We start from the raw sequence: 21,731 nt of genomic DNA on the forward strand, positions 1-21,731 counted from the left end.
TTTGGATTTCTGAAGAAAGCAGAACATATACAGATATTCCAGAATATAACTTGGAATTCCGCCAAGCAAAACCTGCCAATGAAGGAAGGACAAGCCTTCAACTTCTAGACAAGAATAGATAATCTGCTATTACTTTTCACCTTGGGTGGTATATTTAATAGCTAACGGGCTTCATTTTTTTCTTTTTGAAGTTATAATTCACTAGGAGCAAAGTTAAACTGGAGATTTATATTTTTCATGCTTTGTCCCTTTGAAAGAAGACTACTTACTTTTAGAATTGGAGCCATAACCCTAGTAATAAAATATATTAACTTGGGTCTCATCATTGTACTGTTCTCATGTTTTGCTGAATGTCAGCTGAAGTTGCTAGTTTCTTGAAACCTCTTTTATAATAAACATTTTAGTAGGTATTCTATAATTTGTTGTAAAATCTAGAACTTCAAGTTGAATTATTAAAAGGAAAAATATTTTTATTGGAATTTGGTTATGCTTATACTTTGCAAATCAGATTTTAAAAAGTAAGAAGCTTCTCTTTATTTTAAAATAAATGAAATAATGATACAACAAGGGAAACCAGAAACTGAATTGAGAGTTTCTACATATTACTGGGACCATACTTCCTCCTTCTACCCCTTGTATAAAATCATGCTTATTTCGATGAACAGGTGCTAAATATTATTGTCTTACAAGGAGAATTAAGAGGAATTGTTACAGTCATATGATTGAACATGACATTGGCTGAGATTGACAAAAGAGGATTAAGTAAATATATATATATGTGCATATATAAGCACATATATATATGTATATTCAACCTTTAAGTTTGCATATCAGTTTGACCATTTGCAAATATAATCAACTTCCTCATTTCTAAAATAACTATGAGAAAATTAGGATTGATATTTATAAAACTGGGGTCACTACGGCAACGTCATAGTGCTATTGTAAAATATTAAACAAGGTCAAGATAAATTCACTGGAATTGTGTATCAACACAGGCCTAGTCAACCAGAAATATAAACAAAAAGTGGTTATTACTTACTATTAAGTCTTGAGTATTCTGTATTTTCTTATGGAATTTAGCTGAAATTGCAAATAGCCAAAATTTCCCATGTTTGTCATTCATTGAAATAGTTTGCCTTGCTTTGTTCATAGGACAGCAGAGGTAGCCTTAATTGCTGCTATATTGATATATTGATATGAAAGGTGATATACTGATTGCCAGGAAGCCCTGTAGGAGAACTTAAACCCATTTCACTAAATAAGCCAGAAGTATGTATGATACATGTCATTTGGAGGTGGTACTAAATTTCATTCTCTGGAAATCTTTCTTAGTGCTGGGTCTTTATGTCCACATGTTTTCATGTTAACTGGCAAATTTGCATTTCTGCCTTCTCAAAAAAATTACAGCTTTGAGGCTTTGCTCACCTAAGGAAAAGTAGCTGACTAATATTTGTGAAGACCGTTCATAGAAAGCTGTCATTCATAAGATGGAAAAGTGTCATACTTAAACGATCTATACAGAAGACTGCAGTGAACAGAGAGGTAGCAGAAAGGTTGGGAATTAAGGGGTAGTCGTCATTTGTGTTAAAGAAACCCTCCCCGCTCAACCTCCAACACCCACTTCTGTCTTATTCTAGGTGAAGAGGCCCTGAGATCTAACACAACACCCTCCATGTCAACACATATCCTTTGGTACATGTTACATTTACCTGAAACAGAGCAGCCTTTTTCTAGATCACAGCAGAAATGAGGACAGTTAGAAATGTCAGGTTTCTTGTTTTGCGGTGCATTGGGCCCCTGACACATATGTATTGTGAGCTTTCTTGCTGGGAAAAACTTTGAACAAATTTCTAGTTTAGGTAGGAAATACTCTCCAACAACATATATGGCATTTGGGACTACAAGGAAATGTGAGGAAGCCTACACGGAACCCTTAAAAGAAAGGAAATTAGCTATTTTGTTCTATAATAGAGTTATTGCACATTCTTTTCTTTTTAACTGACTAAAAATAGCAAAACTTGACATTCTTGATCAAAATTATTTTAACCGAGATTATGTAAATATTTACAGTTTTTATGCAACTATAAAATATATATATTTTAAATAGACTTAAGACTTACAATGAGGAATAGTAGTCCATTCTACATCCTCTCCTACCACCCTTTCCCATATACATACGCATCAGCCTTTTCCATAACTAATACCTCCTAGTTCTACAATTCATCACTTTTGTGATCAAAGAGAGTTAATGGTTTAAAACAACCATTCTCGAAGTGTAGTTTATGGCTCCTCAAGGACCTAAAGACAGGGTTGGAATCCTTAGGTTCCACATTGTAACTAATCATTAAGAAATGATCACTAACCAAGTTTTGGTATAGTACCGGAGAATATCCATAATTATCTGAAAAGGCTATTACAATACTTCTTTTTCCAACTAGATATCTTTAAGGTTCCTTTGAACCAAAAACTTTGAGATCTGTTGTCTCAGAAAAGAAATATACTTTATATTTATTGGTAGGATCGTCTGACCATGTCAGTAAGAAATCTGGAAATTATTGATAACTAAAATATTGATGTTTTTAGAGATTAAAACTATGAGCTAAATTAAAACAAGATCTAGAATCAGTTTTCATATATTCTGAAAGATAGACCCAAAATCCTTCTTTAAGCATCCTAATTAGCAAACTGTTAATTTCTCTTTAAGGATAGCACAGTATATTTGAATTCATATAAAGTGGGTTGGGTTTGTCTTGAGTGATAAGGGAGATACAAACAGTTGGAAGTTTGCAAAGCCAGGTTTACATTTTCTTAGGTGGTTTATATGCAGTTTGATCAAAATCATGCATTTCATAACTGCCGAGTGTTTGGCTAGCCAGCTACAGAAGTTATATTTTCCCTTTCACTGGTTCTTTGGTTTTTTTTCCCCCTTAATTTTTATTTTTATTGCATTTTCTTTCTTTTTCTCTCATTTTCAAAATGAAAAAGACTACAAAAGAAGGTGATGTTCCCTAGACCTTGGATCTAGGAACTTACCCTTGGGGTAGGTGTTTCTGTTAAGCCAGGAAGCTGGAGGAAGGCCAGTTGTAAAGCAGTAGACTTGATACTTCAGCCACAGTAGCCTCAGTAAATCAGCCTTTCTGGATTTTAATGTTTCCATGGGAATTTCAAACCTAAAAACTGGTCTACACTTAATAACAAATTCTTTTAAGATTATCAATGTTAAATTTCTGCCTCTTTTAAGTTCACAAATTGTCGTTTTAGGAAATGACACTGGCTTTCTTTTAAATATTGATGGAGAAAATGTAGAGAACATAATGAAGACTATTTCCAAGGGCCTTTGTAACTCTTCTTTTCTGGAGTGGGGCAGAGCATGGGTTGTATGGAACACAACTTTGGCTTTCTGGATTAGTTTACTTGCACAATTCCTGAGAGTTATGAGAAAAAGAATTCAGAAAATATAGAAGGTGGTTTTTGTCACCAACAAGATTGCCAAGAAAAGTTAGGGTTATTGTTTCCCATTGCCTTTTACTGGGCAAATCAGTGAACTTTCTCATCCCCTTATCCTTTTTTTTTTTTTTTTTTTTTTTAAATCTCCCATCACTTTCAGGCAGCTACTAGAGAATCAAAATAATAGCTGAACTAAAAGGAAAGGCTACTGTACACATTGTAAGGATTAAAATCTTAAATTTTAATCTCTTTTAGCCTCTGGACTTGAATACGCCCTCTTCTCAACAGGAGCTTTGAATACTATACAAAGAGGCCTACTCTCATAATTTATTTCTTGAATGAACTCTTTTGTTTATAGCTGAAATTTGATCAGTTTAAAAGAAAATAATATGTTTAGATAGTAATAATATACACTTTTTCCTATTATGTACCATCAGAATTTTTAAATTAATAATAACAGCCATTTGTTGGATGATGACAGCATTGTATCGAATCCATGTATGGTTTTTTAAAGTGTTCTTTTTTTCAAAACTTGGCTACTTTTATTTTTTATACATTTCCTTCTGAATCCTTTTAAAGCTTCTTGAATTTTTAAATCTAATTCTGACACTATGGAATAAGGTTTTATTAACTTGATGAGGCAAGTCTTAGTAACTGCTTTAACTGGGACAAATCATAGTTGGCAGCTAAGCTCAAAGTTTAATCACGTCCAGCACGTATTAGCTGATCGAGTCAGAGCCTGATGTGTTAAATAGCTCTCCCGTCTGTGTGTGGATTTCTCTCTCTCTGTGTAAACATTCTGAGGTGAATTAATCTTTTTAGTGGTTCTTTGATTGAAAATTTTCAAGTGCTTTTCTCTTTATTCATACTTAGGTCAAGGAAAAACTCGAAAAATTAATGCCTGGATTAGTTCTATTTAATATAATTTTAGACTCCAGACCATTTCCTTCAGCAGAACTGAGCTGTTGTATAGCTAGCTTTTTATTATATTCATTCCAGTAGAAATTTTAAGAAGCTTCAACTAATATTTTTATTCCACTCGAATCATAGATAAGTGAAATGCCCAGGGACAGAGGTCTTTAATCTTTATACTGATTAATATTTTTAAGTGAATTCTCCAGATTCTCACATTCAGATGCACCCTTAACCAAATATCATCTCTCCTGAGAAAAGATGCCTGAGGTCTTCTGCTTCTCCTTTTCCAATTTGCTTTACCCAAAAGCCCTTACCCCTACTACAAAATAAAGGTACATTTCTCATTTATCCCAATTCTTACTGTGGTTCACTGCCCCAGGCTACAAAAATCTCTGGGGGCCCCAAATAAGGGAAAGTTTCAGAATGCATAGTCCCAGAGAGAAAAAGTCCCACGACGGAAATCCATAGAGGGGTTAGGTCAGAAATATTGGATAAGGTAAGACCTTATTCCATGTGGACAACAAACGTCTTTATTTTCTAAGTTAGAATTATATTTAGAAAGTGAGATAGTTATCACAGGGATGTGTATTAACACATTTATTTCGGTTAAAATTGGGTATGACTGCCAGTTAGATTATATGGTATTTTCCATAACCTGAACTAAATTTTTGGTGCCAAAGTTTTGATAAATATATTTAAAGTACATAGACTACGATATATAATATGTCAGAAATTATATTTTTTGTAACCGTTAAGGTTAATAACAAATTTTACATGTCATATTCATATATAAGCGGGCATGTATTTTTTCTGTCTACACAAAAACCTGCACGTGGACGTTAACAGCAGCTTTACTTATAATGGCCCAAACTTGGAAGCCACCAAGATGTCCTCCAGTGGGTAAACAGATAAATAAACTGATATATCCAGACAATGAAATATTCGTATATAGTGCCAAAAAGAAATGGCTATCAAGCCATGAAAAGACATGTAAAAAACTTAAATGCATATTACTAAGTGAAAGAAGTCAGTCTGAAAAGGCTCCATACTGTATAATTCCAACTATATGACATTTTGGAAAAGGCAAAGCTGTGGAGACAGTAAAAAGACTAGTGTTTGCCAGGAAGGAGTTAAAGAGGAAGGAGAGAAGACTGTTGGGAGCACAAAGAATTTTTAAGGGCATGAAACTACTCATTATGATACTATAATGGGGGATACACGTCATTATAAATTTGTCCAAACCCATAAAACGTACAACACCAAGAGTGAACCCGTAGGTAAACTCTGAACTCTGGGTAATTATGTGTCATATAATGATGTGCATACTAGGAGTAAAACTTATTAAAGATTGCACTTACAAGGAAAAAAATTATTTTAGGGTGTGCCACCATTTTCACAGAGTACAAGCTAATAAGGATCTTTAGATGGGCAAGTGCCTAAAATCAGGACAAGCCAGTAATTCTGTCTATGCAAACGATGATCTTTGACACAGAATTATGCTTCAGTAGATTTGGATGGATCTACAATTCCGGTGAGGTTGGGATGAACTCGGAAATGTCTCCTCATATTGACTAAACCTCTTCTACAGTCGAAATGGAGGGTATGTCCTCTTTTCCCCTAGGGACCTCAGCTTTACACAGACCATGTTATGTTTGTATACAGTCACGTGCTGCATAAATGACATTTGGTCAACAACAGACTGCATATATGACATCCATAAGATTTAATGGAACTGAAAAATTCCTGTTGCTTAGCCACCATGTCACAATGCACTACTCACATATTTGTGGTGATGCTGGTACAAACAAACGTACAGCGCTGTAAGTCATATAAAAGTACAGTATGTACAGTTAAGTACTTGATAATGATCATAAGTGAATGTTACTTTCTGTACAGTTGACCTTGAATACTGCTGGTAATAAGAGTGCTGACCTCGCATGCAGTAGAAAACCTGTGTATACCTGCTGTCAGCTCTCAGCATACGCAGATTCCCAACTGCAGAGCCAACTTGTAAACAACTTGGGTTTGAACTGTGTGGGTCACTTGAAAATTAGCAGCTTATAAGTGGATCCGCATTGTCATTGGCTTGGAAGTAAAATTAAAAGTAATTAAGGAGTGTGAAGGTAGAACATCGGCAATGTTTACTGCTCAGCAGTCAGGCACGGCCCAATCTTCCACAGCTGCAATCTTGAAGAGCAAGAACAAAGTGATGGAAGCTGTTGATCTATCTGCTTCATCAAAGGCAACAAGACTAAGACACATTTGAGAAGGGTCTGTATCAGACATGGAGAAACTTCTAACAACCTGGACTGAAGACCTCTCAGCACCATGATGATCATGGCCAAGTAAAACGTTTGTGATTTTGAAAGAAAAGGCTGGACCTTGCTACAGTGTTGAATTACTGCCAGCTCTCGGTAGTTTAAACAGTTCCAGAATCATCATCCGTTACATAATGTGAACGCGAGTGGTGAGTGTGAGTCCTGATGCGAAGGCAGCTGAGGAATTTTTGGTAACTCTAGATGAGCTGATTGTGGAGGAAAATTATTTGCTAGAGCAAATACTCAATATGGCTAACCTCCCCCTCCCCCATTCTGGAAACGGATGCCTTAAAGCAAAGGTCCCCAACATTTTTGGCAGCAGGGACCGGTGCGCCTATGAGAATCTAATGGCTGATGAGCTGAGGTGGTGATGCTAACACTAGGAAGCAGCTGCAAATACAGATGAAGCTTCACTCACTTGCCTGCTGCTCGCCTCCGGCTGGGCAGCCCAGGTCCTAACAGGCCGCAGACCAGTACCTAACAGGTTCGCAGCCCAGGGGTTGGGGATCCCTTAAAGGACTTTCTCCCAAAAGGAAGCCAAGTCAATGCCAGGTTTCAAGGCTTTTAAGGATGCAATAACAGTCTCAATTGTGTACAATGTTGCAGGCTACAAACTGAAACCCTTTGTGATCTGGTACAGTGAGAACCCCAAGGCCTTCAAGCATATCAGTAAGCACACACTGCCAGTGTACTACAGGAGGAATAAGAAGTCATGGGTGACTCAGGTTCTCTCCTCTTCCAAGATGCCCTCTTGAATTGCTAGGCCAGAGAAATGGAGAAGTCCTGTTTGGAGACTAATATACCTTTTAAGACTTTGCTTATTTTTGATAATGTTCTCAAGTGTCCTCCTTTTATTGGTAATCTTCATCCCAATGTCAAAGTGGGATTTCTTCAAACACCACCTCTTTGATCCACTGAATGGATCAAGGAGGCACAGCAGCTTTTAAGGCCTACTCCCTGAGAAGGACCTTTGGCCAGGCTATTACTGCAACTACGGAAGACATTAATGCATTCTGGAAGGATTATGTCTATGACTGCATCAAGACCTTTGCTTGGGTTTGGGGTGATGTCACCAAGGAATATATGAATGGCATATGGAGGAAGACACTCAGGAGATTCTTCCATGACTTAAAGGATTTGCCAAGAATGAGGAAGTTACAAAATTCAGCAAAGCTGTGGTTGAGATGGCAAACAACTTTAACCTTAGTGTGGATTAAGATGACATTGAAGAGGTCCTAGAGGTGATTCTTGGGAACTGACTGAGGGGTTATTGGAACTGGATCAAGAATTTATAGCTGAAGAAGAGACAAGAAAAGGACATGAGAAGAAAACCTCCAGGAAAATTCACAGTGAAGAATTTAGCAGCAGCTTTTGCAGACAGGCTCTTTTAAAAGTATGAAAACATGGATCCCAACACCAAAAGGTTTTCATTAAGAGGAATGTGCGTGGTATAACATCTTCCAAGCAAATCTATGATTTTAAAAAAAGGAAGGAAGGAAGGGAGTAGAGGAGAAGAAAAACAAATCAAGCAAACCACCATGGACAGATTTCTGAAAAGAATGACGCCTCCTCAAGAAGAGCCTCCAGCAGGCCTCTCAGGAAATGGTCCAAAAGAAGGCATTGCTATCCCAGGAGGTGACAGCTCCATGCTGTGGGACCTTCCAATGGGACAAGATATGTAGGTGGATGACAGTAATATTGGTGATTCTGACCCTGTGTAGACCTAGGCTAATGTGTATTTGTATCTCAGTTTTTTTCCAAAAAAGTTTTCAAAGTAAATAAATAAATAAAAATTGTAAACATAACAAAATTATAAAGATATAAAGAAAAAATGTTTGTACAGCTGTACAATGTGTTTGTGTCTTAAACTGTTATTACAAGTCGAAAAAAGTTGAAAAATTTTAAAGTTTATAAAGTAAAAAGTTATAGTAACTAAGGTTAATTTATTATTGAAGAAAATATTTTTAATACATTTGGTGTAGCTGAAATGTAGTGTTTTATAAAGTCTGAGCAGTGTACAGCATGTGTAGGCATCACAGTCACTCGCCACTCACTCTCTGACTCACCCAGAGCAACTTCCAGCTTGCAAGCTCCTTTCATGATAAGTGCCCTATTACAGGTATACCACTTTTTAGATTTCACGCCATATTTTTACTGTTCCTTTTCTATGTTTAGATGTGTTTAGGTAAACAGATACTTACCATTGTGTTATAGGTGCCTTCCATATTCAGTACAGTAATGTGCTGTGCAGATTTATATCCTTGGAGCAACAGGCTGTACCGTCAGCCTAGGTAGGCTAGACTATCTAGATTAATTATTACAAGTGCACTCTATGATTGCGCAACAGTGAAATTGCCTAATGATGCACTTCTCAAGACATCAACTTGTTGTTAAGCAACCGTGCCTATGTACCTGTGTATATCTCCATAAGTAATATATTAATGTTTTATAAGATTTAAAGTTTTATATGAATGGTATCATACTACATGTGTCTGGTGAATTTTGATGTTGTTTGACATCCATTACATCCTCTTTTCTAGGGTACTTTCCTATATTACAGAGGCTTTAAAGCTAAAAACTACATTTCCCAGGTTCCCTTGCAACTATATTTCTGAATTTCATTTAAATCCCACTAGTTGAATGCATTTGTGCGACATTTATAAGGAAGAATTGGAACTGATGTCTCAGTGTCTAGTCACTGGCTTTGGGATTTTGAGCAGCAAAACCAAGTGGGATCCATTTTGAGGGTGGTGTCATAGGAAACAAATGTGGTTCTGGAACTAACAGCTGCCGTTAACAGCCTTTGATTGTGGTCACTTCCTGATTTTGATCATTATCTGGTTTTGGCAGCTTCTTATCTTGCTAACTTCCTAATTGTGGCAATAGTACTATGATTTTGGAGTCAGACGCTTTCTGGTTGTAGAAAGAGGAGCAGCTTTCCAGTGGCCTGAGTAGTGCTTTGGAAAGCTTTGTGGGGCCAAGGAAACAAATGTTGGGAGTCGAGGGCCCATGAAGAGTGAGAGCTCTGGGATCGTCCTGTTCTTCTGGGTTGGGACCCTAAAGGGCTGTGCCATAGGGCTGGGGGTGAATTGGCAAACCTGTCCTCAAATGAACAGCGACCTAATTTCAAGTCATCTGTGTGGGCAAAACAACTCTTAAAGAGAGTCTGAGTACACAGCCCTAGGTGAATGAAAAGCATCTCTCAAGATTATCGTAGGTCTCAAATTGTTAGTACAGAGAGACAAAAGGATGGAAAATACAGAAGAGAGTAAGAGAGTAGATACCATGGGAGGTCCTACCCACATCCACTTGGAGTCTCAGAAGAGTGAAAAGAGGGAATGGGAAAACCCAATATTTGAAAATGTAGTGGCTGAGTTTTTCAAAATTGATGAGAATTATTTATTTCAGTGCGATAGTTGTGTAATCTGTATTTTCTCAGTAGTTGTTATTTAAAGATTTTTCTCCTGTTGGGTTTCCTTATACTGTAGGTTCATATTGTCCATCAACTCTGGAATATCCTTGGCCATTAACCCTTGAAAATTGATTCTTTCCCATTCTCTCTGTTCTCTTTTTTCCCAAAGTCCCATTAGATCTCCTCCTAAACTCTGTGCTTCTCTACCTTTCTCAGAGCTTCAGAATAAAGCTGTCCCCTGAATTCTGAGTATTGTCTTCAGACCTGTCCTCCAGCTTCACTGCCTCTCTGCAGCTGTGTTCAGTCTGCTGGTTAACCAGTTTTTAATTTCATTGAGTGTACTTTTCATTTCTAGAAGTTCTGTTTCAGATCAACTAGTCTTTTCATAATATTTTGTGTTTGGGTTTTTTAATTAATTTATCTCATGTTTTTAAACATTTTAAATATCCATATCCAATATCTGTACTTCTTGAGTGTCTAAACGGGCTCTATTGGATTAGCTTTACTTATGGCTAATTGATTCTTGATGCGTTTTGAAATTTCAGATGGTAGGTTTATTATCTAGCAAGGCCATTGTCTGTGGGAAATCCCTGCTAGCAAAATCAAACAAAGTATCTCTCTGAAAGCACAACGGAGGTTTCCCACAGGCATTGCCCGCCCAGCCATAAGCTCACACAGTCCTAAGCTCTGAATTCTCAGGCCTTCTTCTGTCCTCTATCCTCTTTGTTCTGCTTTCTTCCAGCCACCCAGAGAGCCAAGACAGCAGAAATTTGCCTGCCATCTCCTTTTCCTTCTGTATTATCTCCCTCTGCTACCAAACATTTTATCCTCTTGTCACTGTCCTTGAACTATTTTTGTTTTTGATCAGCTTTAGTGAGGTAACACTTATATACGATAAAATTTGCTGATTTCGAATGCACAATTTGACGAGTAACAACTGCCACAGTCATACAGAGCATTTACATCACCCAAAAAAGTTCTCTAATACTCCTTTGCAGTTAGCCATCTCTCTCCACCTTTGATGTTTTCTGTTACTAGAATTTTGTCTTTTCTAGAATGTAATATAATTTAACCTTACAGAATATAATCTTATGTCTAGCTTTTTTAACCTAAAGTAACACTTCTACAGTCCGTCTGTGTTCTTCCATGCATCAGTAGTTTGCTCCTTTTATTGACGAGTAGTATTCCATTATATGGTTATATCACGATTTGTTTATCCATTCACTTGATGGATATTTAGGTTGTTTTCAGCTTTGGGCTGATAATCAATGAAGCTACTAGAGGATTCTCATTTAAGTCTTTGAAAATATATGTTTTCATGTCTCTTGGATAATATGTAGACGTGTAATGGCTGAGTCATATGTTAAATGTGTGTTTAACTTTATAAGGAACTCTCAAACTTGGCTGTACCATTTTGCTTTACCACCAGCAATATCAGAGTTCCATTGCTTTATGTCCTCACCAGCTGTTGGTATTATCAGTCATAGTCATTCTAGTATATATGTATTAATATCTCACGATGATTCCATTTGCATCTCCCAAATGACTAACATTTTTAAGCATTTTTTCTGTGCTTTGTCATCATGGATCTTTGGTTAAGTATCTGTTCAGATAATCTGCCCATTTTTCAATGGTGTCGTTTGTCTTTTTGCTTTTGAGCCATAAAAGTTATTTTTATGTTCTGGACATGTCTTTTATTGTATACATGTTTCATATATATTTTCTCCCAATCTGTAGCTTTAAGTCTAATTTATAAACTTTTTTTAAAAATAAAAATGCTATTATGTACCTTCACAAATCTTTGCCTAATTTAAATATTGAATCTTCCAACCATGAAAATGGGTTATCTATTTAATTTTTTCTTGGTAATATTTTGTAGTTTTCAGTGTTCATGTTATATATCATTTGTCAAATTTATTCCTGTAGAGTTTTTTGATACTACTGTAAATGGCATTTTTTTAATTTCAAATACTGATTATTCATTGTTGGTTCATAGAGAGACAGGTGATTTCAGTTTATTGATTTTGTATGCTGAGACTTAGTTCATTTTGAGTTCTGTACCTTTTTTGTGTATTCCTTAGCATTGCCTACATAGATATGTCATCTGTAAATAAATACAGCTTTACTTCATTTTTATTTTATTTTTTAAAATGCCAGTTTATTTTTTTTTCATATATACCTAATTTTTTTAAACATTTTATTTTTTTTATTTTTCCCCTCTCCCCTCCCTTCTGGTATCCACTAGTCCATTGTCCATGTCCATGAATCTGTTTGTTTGTCCTGTTCATTTGTTGCGTTTAGTAGGTTTATATCCCACATATGTGATATCATGTGATTTTCAAACCTTTTCTGTCTGGGTTATTTTGCTTAGCATGATTATCTCCATCCAGGTTGTTGCAAATGGCAGTATTTCATTTCTCCTTATAGCTGAGTAATATTCGATTGTATATACGTACCACAGCTTCTTTAGCCATACTTCTTCCTTTCTGGTCTTTATACCTTGTATTTCTTTTTCTTGCCAACATGCACCGGCTGGAACCTCTAGCACAGTGCCAAGCAGAAGCGATTAAAACCTCATCCTTGGTTTTAGGGAAACTCCCCACAGGTTATTTTCTTTCTGCTCCTACAACATTCATATCTGAAGTGTTCAGATGGGCTGGAAAGATCTGTGTGTTAGATTAAAGAATGTTGTAGCCAAGAGTGAGCTTGTCATCAGTGACCTTTACTTACTGCTGTAAGTCTGAGTGGAGATAAGTAGAAATGAACACGCTAACATACTGTTGCAGGATGAATAATACTATAGGGTGGAAACTGGCTTTATAAATTAAAGGAGACTTTTATGAGAAAACATATCTACCACCAAACATTCACTCCTGTCTTTTCCTTAGTCATAATTTAACAGGAAGTTCCATTTTCTAAACATGCTATTCATTATAGCTAGGTGGCTTCATGAAAAGAGATAGTCTTTGATTTGAAACTACCGTCTTTTGACATAATCTTCCAGTCCATTAAATGAAATGTTTGTGTTCAGAATGACCTTCTATTTTGCAAATTGCTACATCTCTAGTGAGTCAGGTACCCACTTCCTAATACTTTTAAGTCAGCATATAAATAAGAGGAAGTAAAAAGAAACTAAGTATTGATTCAGAGTACATTTCGGGAAAGGGGAAAAATGTATGAAGTCTGTACTAAACTATGGAACTTTTGTAGGGTATGTGTTTATGTGAATTTTGCAAGCAGATAAGTCAAGGCATTTAGTTATTTACAGTAATTTAAGGAACTGTATTAACTGCTAAAACAAGTAGGCTTATTCAAAATACAAAGGCTACAATTATTGAAAAAGATTTATTTTAGCTATGGTTTCTTTTAAATGGTGAGGAGCTCTTTCCCTTTAAGCTGCTAAAAACTGTGGGCAATACCATGGCATGAAGACTTTTTTGTGAAAATGTCCTTAGAAGATAATGTCTATAGGATAAATAACATGGGAAAACAATTCAGTTACTTGAGAGCTAGGTGTGAAGGGCGGAAGTGCTTTGTTGTGGGGAGTCCTAGGTGGGAGTGCCTTGTTGCTGATATACCATTTTAATTTTATATCCTTCAGATATCTGGATTTGAACTGCACTTTGGAATTCATCTACACTTAAAATGCCACCAGCAGTTGGAGGTCCAGTTGGATACACACCCCCAGACGGAGGCTGGGGGTGGGCAGTGGTAGTTGGAGCTTTCATTTCCATCGGCTTCTCTTATGCATTTCCCAAGTCTATTACTGTGTTCTTCAAAGAAATTGAAGGTATATTCCATGCCACCACCAGCGAAGTGTCATGGATATCCTCCATTATGCTGGCTGTCATGTATGGTGGAGGTAAGTACCATTAAGGCCTGGTGTTTTAATGTTCATTAAGCAGCCAGAGGCTCTGTATTAGGTTAATTTTCTTTTTTTATGTCTTATTCAGTGAGGTGTTTTAAAATGTTATTTCTTGAAGATTTATGTTCAAAATCACATTTTTTATTCCCGTTAACAATATCTTGTGCTGTTTGTTCTACTACAGTATTCTGAAACAGAAATGAAAAATTGTGAAGAGCCCTGATCTGCTTCCCCTCAGTATCACTGAGTTTAAAAAAGCTCTCAGAAAAATGACATGTACACAACTGATTTTTCTTAGTGCTCTCTGCCAGACTTTTGAGATGTAAACATAAAGATTTTTAAAAATTGACCTTGGGAGAATGAAAGTAAATCATGCTAACCTGGAGAGCATAGTTCGAAGTCTCAGATAAAAGCTTTTCATGGTCTTAGAATTAAAGAACTTAACAAAACCGCCCCCTTGTTCCTTGTGATATTCATCCTGGAAGCAGGTTAGCTGCACCCTAAACAAGTTTTATCCTTTTTTCCCCTTCTGTCTTCTTTGGCATGTCGTGAAGGAAATGTGGAGAGTAAGTTAAAGGATTACTTAGTAACATCATTTAAAATACTGTTCCTTTCATCTTGGAAGCATCAAATCACAATTTAACAAGTAAAAGTCAAAACCTACCATAGCACTTAAAATCTAATTGTTTAGTTAGAGATTCTAAAGCCAAGTGATTGACAGTGTCTCATGGTAACATATTTAAGCAAGTTTTTGCTCCCACAAACCTTTTTTGGTGACAGTTCAGCGCCTCAGATTGTTTTCACATGCAGCTCTTTAATAGCCACTATATTTCAACTGTAAAACTTTAGCCTTAGGACTCTAACAGATGGCAGAGTCAGTCAGTACTAATTAAGTTTTATGCGCATATTCCAAGGAGGCTAGGTGTCCTAATAGAGAACACTGATCTTGATCTCTGCCTTTGGGAAGTTTATAATCCTGTTGAGAGGATAACATAAACTCCTGAAAAAAGAAAACCTAGTTGAAGTCATAACTAGATGCATAATTTCACTGCACAGAGAAAACAGGTAATCTGGTTGCCTTAGAGGGATAAATTGGGTGAGTGAAACAGGAGTGAGGAGACATTTTTTTCCTACTATCTGTATTTCTGTGCCTTGTAACATTTGAGTGTAAGCCTGCTCTGTCTATTAAGTAGTTTTTTAAAAGTATCATAAGTGCAAATTGTAGTACTTTTAAAAATAAGTTCAGAGAAATCAGAAGGGATTTTGGACATTATCTAGTTTCTGAGCCAATAATTTTGGAGGCTTTGAACTCCATCTGCCAAGATTTCTAATCAGGTTTTGACTGTGATGGCTTGAAGAAATTATGATGGTGTCTTGAAGCTGACCACAAACCAGAGGTTCACATGTTGCAATTCCAAGCTGCCAACGAGCTTGAGAGCCATTTAACATTTTTCATCGAAAGTAAGTGATGTCAGTTGTGCTAACTGCACATGACACTTTCTTTTGTGAAAACAGTACCTTCTTTGTCCTCACCCAGAGATAACTAGCACATTTCTCTGAATTTATGTTGTAATAGGCCTATAAACTGTACCCCTCTCTATTTTTAATGATAGCTAATTGGGGCCATCTTTCCTGAAATAACTCTGAAAGACAAATTGCCTATCATGAGCCTTGTGGCAAAATTTTTATTAAATGGGTTATTTTGTTTTGATTGGCTCTTAAGGTATGTCCCCTAAGATTTACCACTTTTACAACTGCCATAATCCTTTAACTTGTGCATTTGGGCCACACCCACGACACTAATATGTTTTGAGCTGTGAGTGGTTTAGTTGTCCTTTACATATTTTCAGTTCCACAGTGATGTCATCTTAACCTTCCTATTTAAAAATACTGCAAACTTTACAGCATTAACTTCTATTTTACAAAGTCAACAACGTGGCAATATTTTGACCTTTGTAATTGACTATACAGACTCTCTTTCATAAGTAATTTATATGAAAATATTTCACGAATATTCTTTCAGTATTTAAATCTTTCATGTTACACAAGCTATAAGTTCCTATTTCCAAACCATCTGTGGCCTGATTATTTACAGGAAGCGACTTAGAAGGTCAGTAAAAACTTAACACATACCCTTGGTTGAGTGTGACGTTTTTCCTGGCAGCCAGTTTTTGACCCAGCCCCCTTAGAGGGAGACTCAGTCCTCTGAAATACTAGGATATCAAAAGCTTGAGTTCCTTCTTGCTTGTTTAGTACGTAGACATGTATGTGTATGTACATACCATAATTTGAATTTGGGTTCCCTGGGGCCAGAGTTTGTTTTTGAATCTTAAAACACCACACTGCAACTCTGAATAATAGTACTAGAATATAAGTAACTGTTGAATTTTCCATATTGTATATAGAAATGGAATGTCAACATATGATCAGTGGTATATCCTGAATATGTACATTGTTTTTAAAAACAGACTTAACCTGTGACTATGACATAATTACCAAAAGCAGTATTCTTACCCTTTTTCTTTTTTTGGGGTATCTTTATTTTGGAGGACTTCTCATTTCGTGTCATTAGTGCCTTGTAGCCATGAGAAGGGAGGTTCTTTGCCTCTATACCACTAAATTTTTGGTTATTTCTTAGGTCCTGTCAGCAGTGTCCTGGTGAATAAATATGGCAGTCGTCCCGTCATGATTGTCGGTGGCTGCCTGTCAGGCTGTGGCTTGATTGCAGCTTCTTTCTGTAACAGTGTACAAGAACTTTACTTGTGTATTGGAGTCATTGGAGGTGAGTTGCTGTTGATTCATCTTTGAGTATTAATTTATTTGGTATTCACCTGCATCCGTCTTTCAGATCTCTTGAGGGAAATTCCTTCCTTATAGAAATTACTTATCCTTTTGAATAACTGTAAATACATTAAGACTACTAGTAACAAACTTTTTAAAAGAAATTTCTGTGATACAGTAGATGTTGTTTGTTGAATGAATGAATGAATGAACTGAAGGGATAACTGCATGTCTTGTCCTAAGAATAGTCAGTGGCAGGGGATGAAATGTGTCTGGCAACTTGTTGCAAGGGTGGTCACTGGTTGTCATTCTCATTACTTCTTTCGCAGGGGGCAGGAGAGAGTGTAAAGGTAAAGCAGGAATTATGTGGTAGAATGTGCACGCACATTTCTGGGAGAGAAGGGATCCTCTTGATAACCCCTCTCCCCTTTTTAAATAACCAAATTATGATAATGAACTACTGGTGAGTATAGTAAATAAATATTACTCATAACTTCCCAATCCAGAGAATATGACTACTAACATTTCGATATATAATCTTTCAAAACTGAAACAATACCCACGAAATAATTCCCCGTCCTCCCATCCCCTCTGAGTCCCTGGCTAACACCATTCTACCTTCAAAGTCTCTATGACTTTGACAACTCTAAGTAACTCAGGTGGAATCATACATTTTTTTTCTCTTTTTGATTGGCCAGTTGACTTAGCATAATGTTCTCAAGGTTCATCCATGTTGTAGCATGTGTCAGAATGTCCTTATTGTTTAAGGCTGCCTAATATTCCACCATGTGTGTATACACCATATTTTATTTATCCGTCCGTCTACCAACTGACACTTGAGTTGCTTCCATCTTTTAGGTATTGTGCTTAATGCTGCCATGAACGTGGGCGTGCAAATAGCTGTTCTCAACAATTATTTGGCTGTTGAATTTTGAGAAAAAAAAAATTTAGACCTTTCCATTTTCCCCTCAATAAATGTCTACAATTTTTAAATATTCAAAAATCTCAATCTATTTCTGTTATTATTAGAAAGTTGTTCTTCATGCCAAGATTATGAAAATATTTGCCTACTTTTTTAAATACGCCTTTTATAAACCAAAAAATAAATAAAAGTATGCCTTCTTACATTTAAAACTTCTGGAAGGGTGAAAACATTTGATGGATGAAAATGAGAAGAAATATAACTGTTCCCACATGATTAGTCAGTTTGTTCATTTACTCTTTTATTCACCCTTCATATATTTACTGAGCAAGAAGCATATTCATTCAGACACAGTTCTAGTTGCTGTGGGGATAGAGGAACACGTTGGGTGAGTCTTGCTCTTCCATGGGTAGAAGTGGATGGTACTGCCACAAAAACGTAAATAAGAAAAATATCAGGCACTGAGAAATGCTAGACAGAGCCTCAAGTCAAAGTATTCTGACAGAGGAAGACGGGGTGGTTAACGGAGGTGAGGGCTCACTGAAGAGACAACCTTAACAGAGATCTGAGTAACAACAGGGAACTTACTGTGACAGTCCGGGGGACACAGGCTCTCAGTCAGCAGCCTGTGTATTAGCACAGGTGAGAATGGTCTGGTATGAGATAAGGACCAGGGTGAAGCTTATGGATAGAAAGCCATTAGCAGGTTTGAAATAGGGGAGTGATCTGCTCTGGCCTGTGGTTTGGGCCTCTGTGAATAGCTTCAATGTAAAGGGCAAGGAGCAAGAGGCGGCCAGGGAGAGCATCTAGAAGTTATGTGTTTACTTATACCAGCAGTATTTACTGACCGATTCTTTCTGCAGTAATTTAAAATGTAAGATAAAATCACTTTAATCTTACATTTAATGTTTATATATATTTCAGGTCTGTCCTTGAACTTCTGTTTTCATCAATCTGTGTGTACCTACCTATTCCCGAGTCAGAGCCCCACTTTTCTAACGATAGCAGCTTTATAAGTCCATTTTAATATCTGTCTGGTCCCACTCCTCCTCCCACACCACTAGAAATTTCCTGATCAATTCCCCTGTATTCTCTAAGTATGTTTTAGAGTCATCTCCATTTTCCTTGGAATCACATTAAATTGGTGCATTCATTTGGGGAGTGCTGACATCTTGAAAATGTTGTGTTTGTCAAAAAACATGTATATGTCATTTTTAATTCTCCAACTCTTCAGGAAAAGTTACACAATTGTAGCCATTATAAATTGCACACTTTAGTTTTTGGTGCTATTGTAAAAGGAATAGTTTTGTATTGCATTTTCTATTGTAAAACTATTTTCTATTTGATAATTGTCTACTTAATGATCTTCTACAAGTACAGTGATCCATAGAAACTGATTTTGCTAGATTTGACAACTAGGCAGTTATTCACCTTTAAATAGTATAAGCAATAAAAATATAATTAATATTTATTGAGTGTTTACTACATGCCAGACAGTATTCTAAGAGCAATTTCTTGGTCTGGTTAAATAATTCCAAATATCTTTGACATTTATTACGGTATGTGATTCTTTTTTCTCCTCCCCAGGTCTTGGGCTTGCCTTCAACTTGAATCCAGCTCTGACCATGATTGGCAAGTATTTCTACAAGAGGCGGCCATTGGCAAATGGACTGGCCATGGCAGGCAGCCCTGTGTTCCTCTCTACCCTGGCCCCCCTCAATCAAGTTTTCTTCGATATGTTTGGCTGGAGAGGAAGCTTCCTAATTCTCGGGGGCTTCCTACTCAACTGCTGTGTGGCCGGATCCCTGATGCGACCGATAGGGCCCAAGCCAACTAGTGCAGAGAAATATAAGGCTAAAGAAACCATTGAGGAAGCTGGAAAGTCTAATGAGAAAAACATGGCACCAGGTGATGCAAATACGGATCTTATTGGAGGAAACCCCAAAAAGGAGAAACAATCGTTCCTCCAAAGAATTAATACGTTTCTGGACTTTTCTCTGTTCACTCACAGAGGCTTTTTGCTATACCTCTCTGGAAACGTGATCATGTTTTTTGGACTATTTACTCCTTTGGTCTTTCTTAGTAATTATGGCAAGAGTCAGCATTACTCTAGTGAGAAGGCTGCCTTCCTTCTTTCCATTCTGGCTTTCGTTGACATGGTGGCCAGACCCTCTATGGGACTCGTAGCCAACACAAAGTGGATAAGACCTCGAGTTCAGTATTTTTTTGCTGCTTCTGTTATTGCAAATGGAGTGTGTCATCTGCTAGCACCTTTGTCTTCCAGCTATGTTGGCTTCTGTATTTATGCGGGATTCTTTGGGTTTGCGTTTGGGTGGCTCAGCTCGGTACTGTTTGAAACACTGATGGACCTCGTTGGACCCCAGAAGTTCTCTAGCGCTGTGGGATTGGTGACCATCGTGGAATGCTGTCCTGTCCTCCTGGGGCCACCACTTTTAGGTATAGTATGTCTCCCTGGCCATGGTTCTGTTAACATAAAACAGGCACAGGAGATTGGGAAGGGGACAGGAAGCAGAGGTCAGCGAGCCTCCTGCCACTTCTGTCCCGTCGGCGCTGGCACAGTGCGGCACAGCACGGTCGCTCGAGGGCACAGCTGAATGAAACCAAACCAAACCATCATGCTGAGAGCGGAGTCAAATATTTCTACAAATTGACATTGTTTTTTAAAATGTTTCCTCTTCGTAAAATGTACATGCTTATTGTAGAAAAACATATACAATACAACTCCACCTCTGAAGCGCTGATGGTGATTACATCTTAATGATAGAGTTTATTTCAGTGGTAATAATTAAAGTAGTAGTAATAGTAACGATGATGATGATGATAGCTACCATGTAAGCTCACAGTGTACCAGGGAGTGTCCTAACCATTTTCGGTATCCTCTTATATCTCATAAGTCAACGAGGTAGGGATAGTTAAGAGTTCCCACTTCACAAGTGAAGAAATAGAGGCTTCGAAAGGTGCAATAATTTGCCTTACATCACACAGCTAGTGAGTATATAATTTGCGAACTGTTTCCTATGGTTGTCAAATATTTCATCTTTTAAGTTAATAGCTCAATAGATAACATGTAGTGAAAAAATTATTTGGCTCTCCTGGATGTGACTCATACTTTGAAAGTATGACTTAGGGGGTGAGTGAACATAAAGACGACCTACAGCTGTCTTTTGATATTGCTCTCTTCCTCATCCCACACCCAACGAGTTGCCAAGTCTTCTCAGTTTTCACTTTCTAAATCTCTTTCTAATCTACCCCCTTTCTCCTCACAACACCTCCTTATCCATAGTTCCTATCTCCTATCTGGGCTTTTCCTGTAGCCTCCTGACTGGTCTTCCTATATCCACTCTAGCCACCTTCAGTTTGTTTTCTACTCTGCAGGCAAAATTATCCTTGCGAATGCACATCTGCTACTTCAGCCGATCAGAACTCCCCAGTTCCTTCCCATTGCTCATTGGGTGAAAATCAAATTCCCTAATGTGGCCTGCAGGGCCACTCACAGCCTGGCCCACCTTTCTCTCCAGCCTCATTATGTGTGTGTACATGCGTGCACCAATGTATATTATACATATTAGCTATTTCACTTACTGGCTTCCTGACCTTGGACGACTTGCTAAGGTCTGTGTACTTCAGCTTTCACATTACACGATGGGAACAATGATAGAATCTGCCTGTTGTGAGGATTAAGCACCCAGAGTGCCACAGGTATTGCTGTTAGATGATGTGTTAGCATAAGACGAGTGTTCACAGGAGTGCTCTGTGGAAAATGCTGATGTCAGAGAAAGAGCATGGGCCTGGGAGACTGGATCGGCTCTGAAGCCTTGGCCAAGGCTAAGCCTCTTTTGAGCAAGTTTTTTCCATTGTGAATTGAGAAAACTGATTCCAGGTGATCTCTAGGTCTTTCCCAATTCAAATTTGCCGAGATTTAATTTTCAAGTTGCCAGAAATAGCTACACGCGAGGCCATCCGAAATCAAGTGTGACATCATAAAAAAAAGATCAGGTCGTTTTTAGCAGTTCCTTTTGAAACCAATTGTCATTTGTGGGCTCTTTG

At 37.4% G+C, this 21,731-nt stretch overlaps 1 protein-coding gene across 1 annotated transcript in view; it reads left to right on the top strand.

Moving 5' to 3' along the window:
- Window positions 1-21,731, top strand: part of SLC16A1 (solute carrier family 16 member 1) — a 32,995-nt gene that overhangs the window by 7,166 nt on the left and 4,098 nt on the right. Inside the window, exons 2-4 of the mRNA XM_016124335.2 lie at window positions 13,697-13,957; window positions 16,599-16,742; window positions 19,251-20,120. Coding sequence (XP_015979821.1) covers window positions 13,741-13,957; window positions 16,599-16,742; window positions 19,251-20,120 — 1,231 coding nt within the window. The 5' untranslated portion in view covers window positions 13,697-13,740. The remainder of the gene's footprint in view (window positions 1-13,696; window positions 13,958-16,598; window positions 16,743-19,250; window positions 20,121-21,731) is intronic.

Source organism: Rousettus aegyptiacus, unplaced genomic scaffold, assembly GCF_014176215.1.
Source record: "Rousettus aegyptiacus isolate mRouAeg1 unplaced genomic scaffold, mRouAeg1.p scaffold_m13_p_17, whole genome shotgun sequence".
NCBI classification, from domain to species: domain Eukaryota; kingdom Metazoa; phylum Chordata; class Mammalia; order Chiroptera; family Pteropodidae; genus Rousettus; species Rousettus aegyptiacus.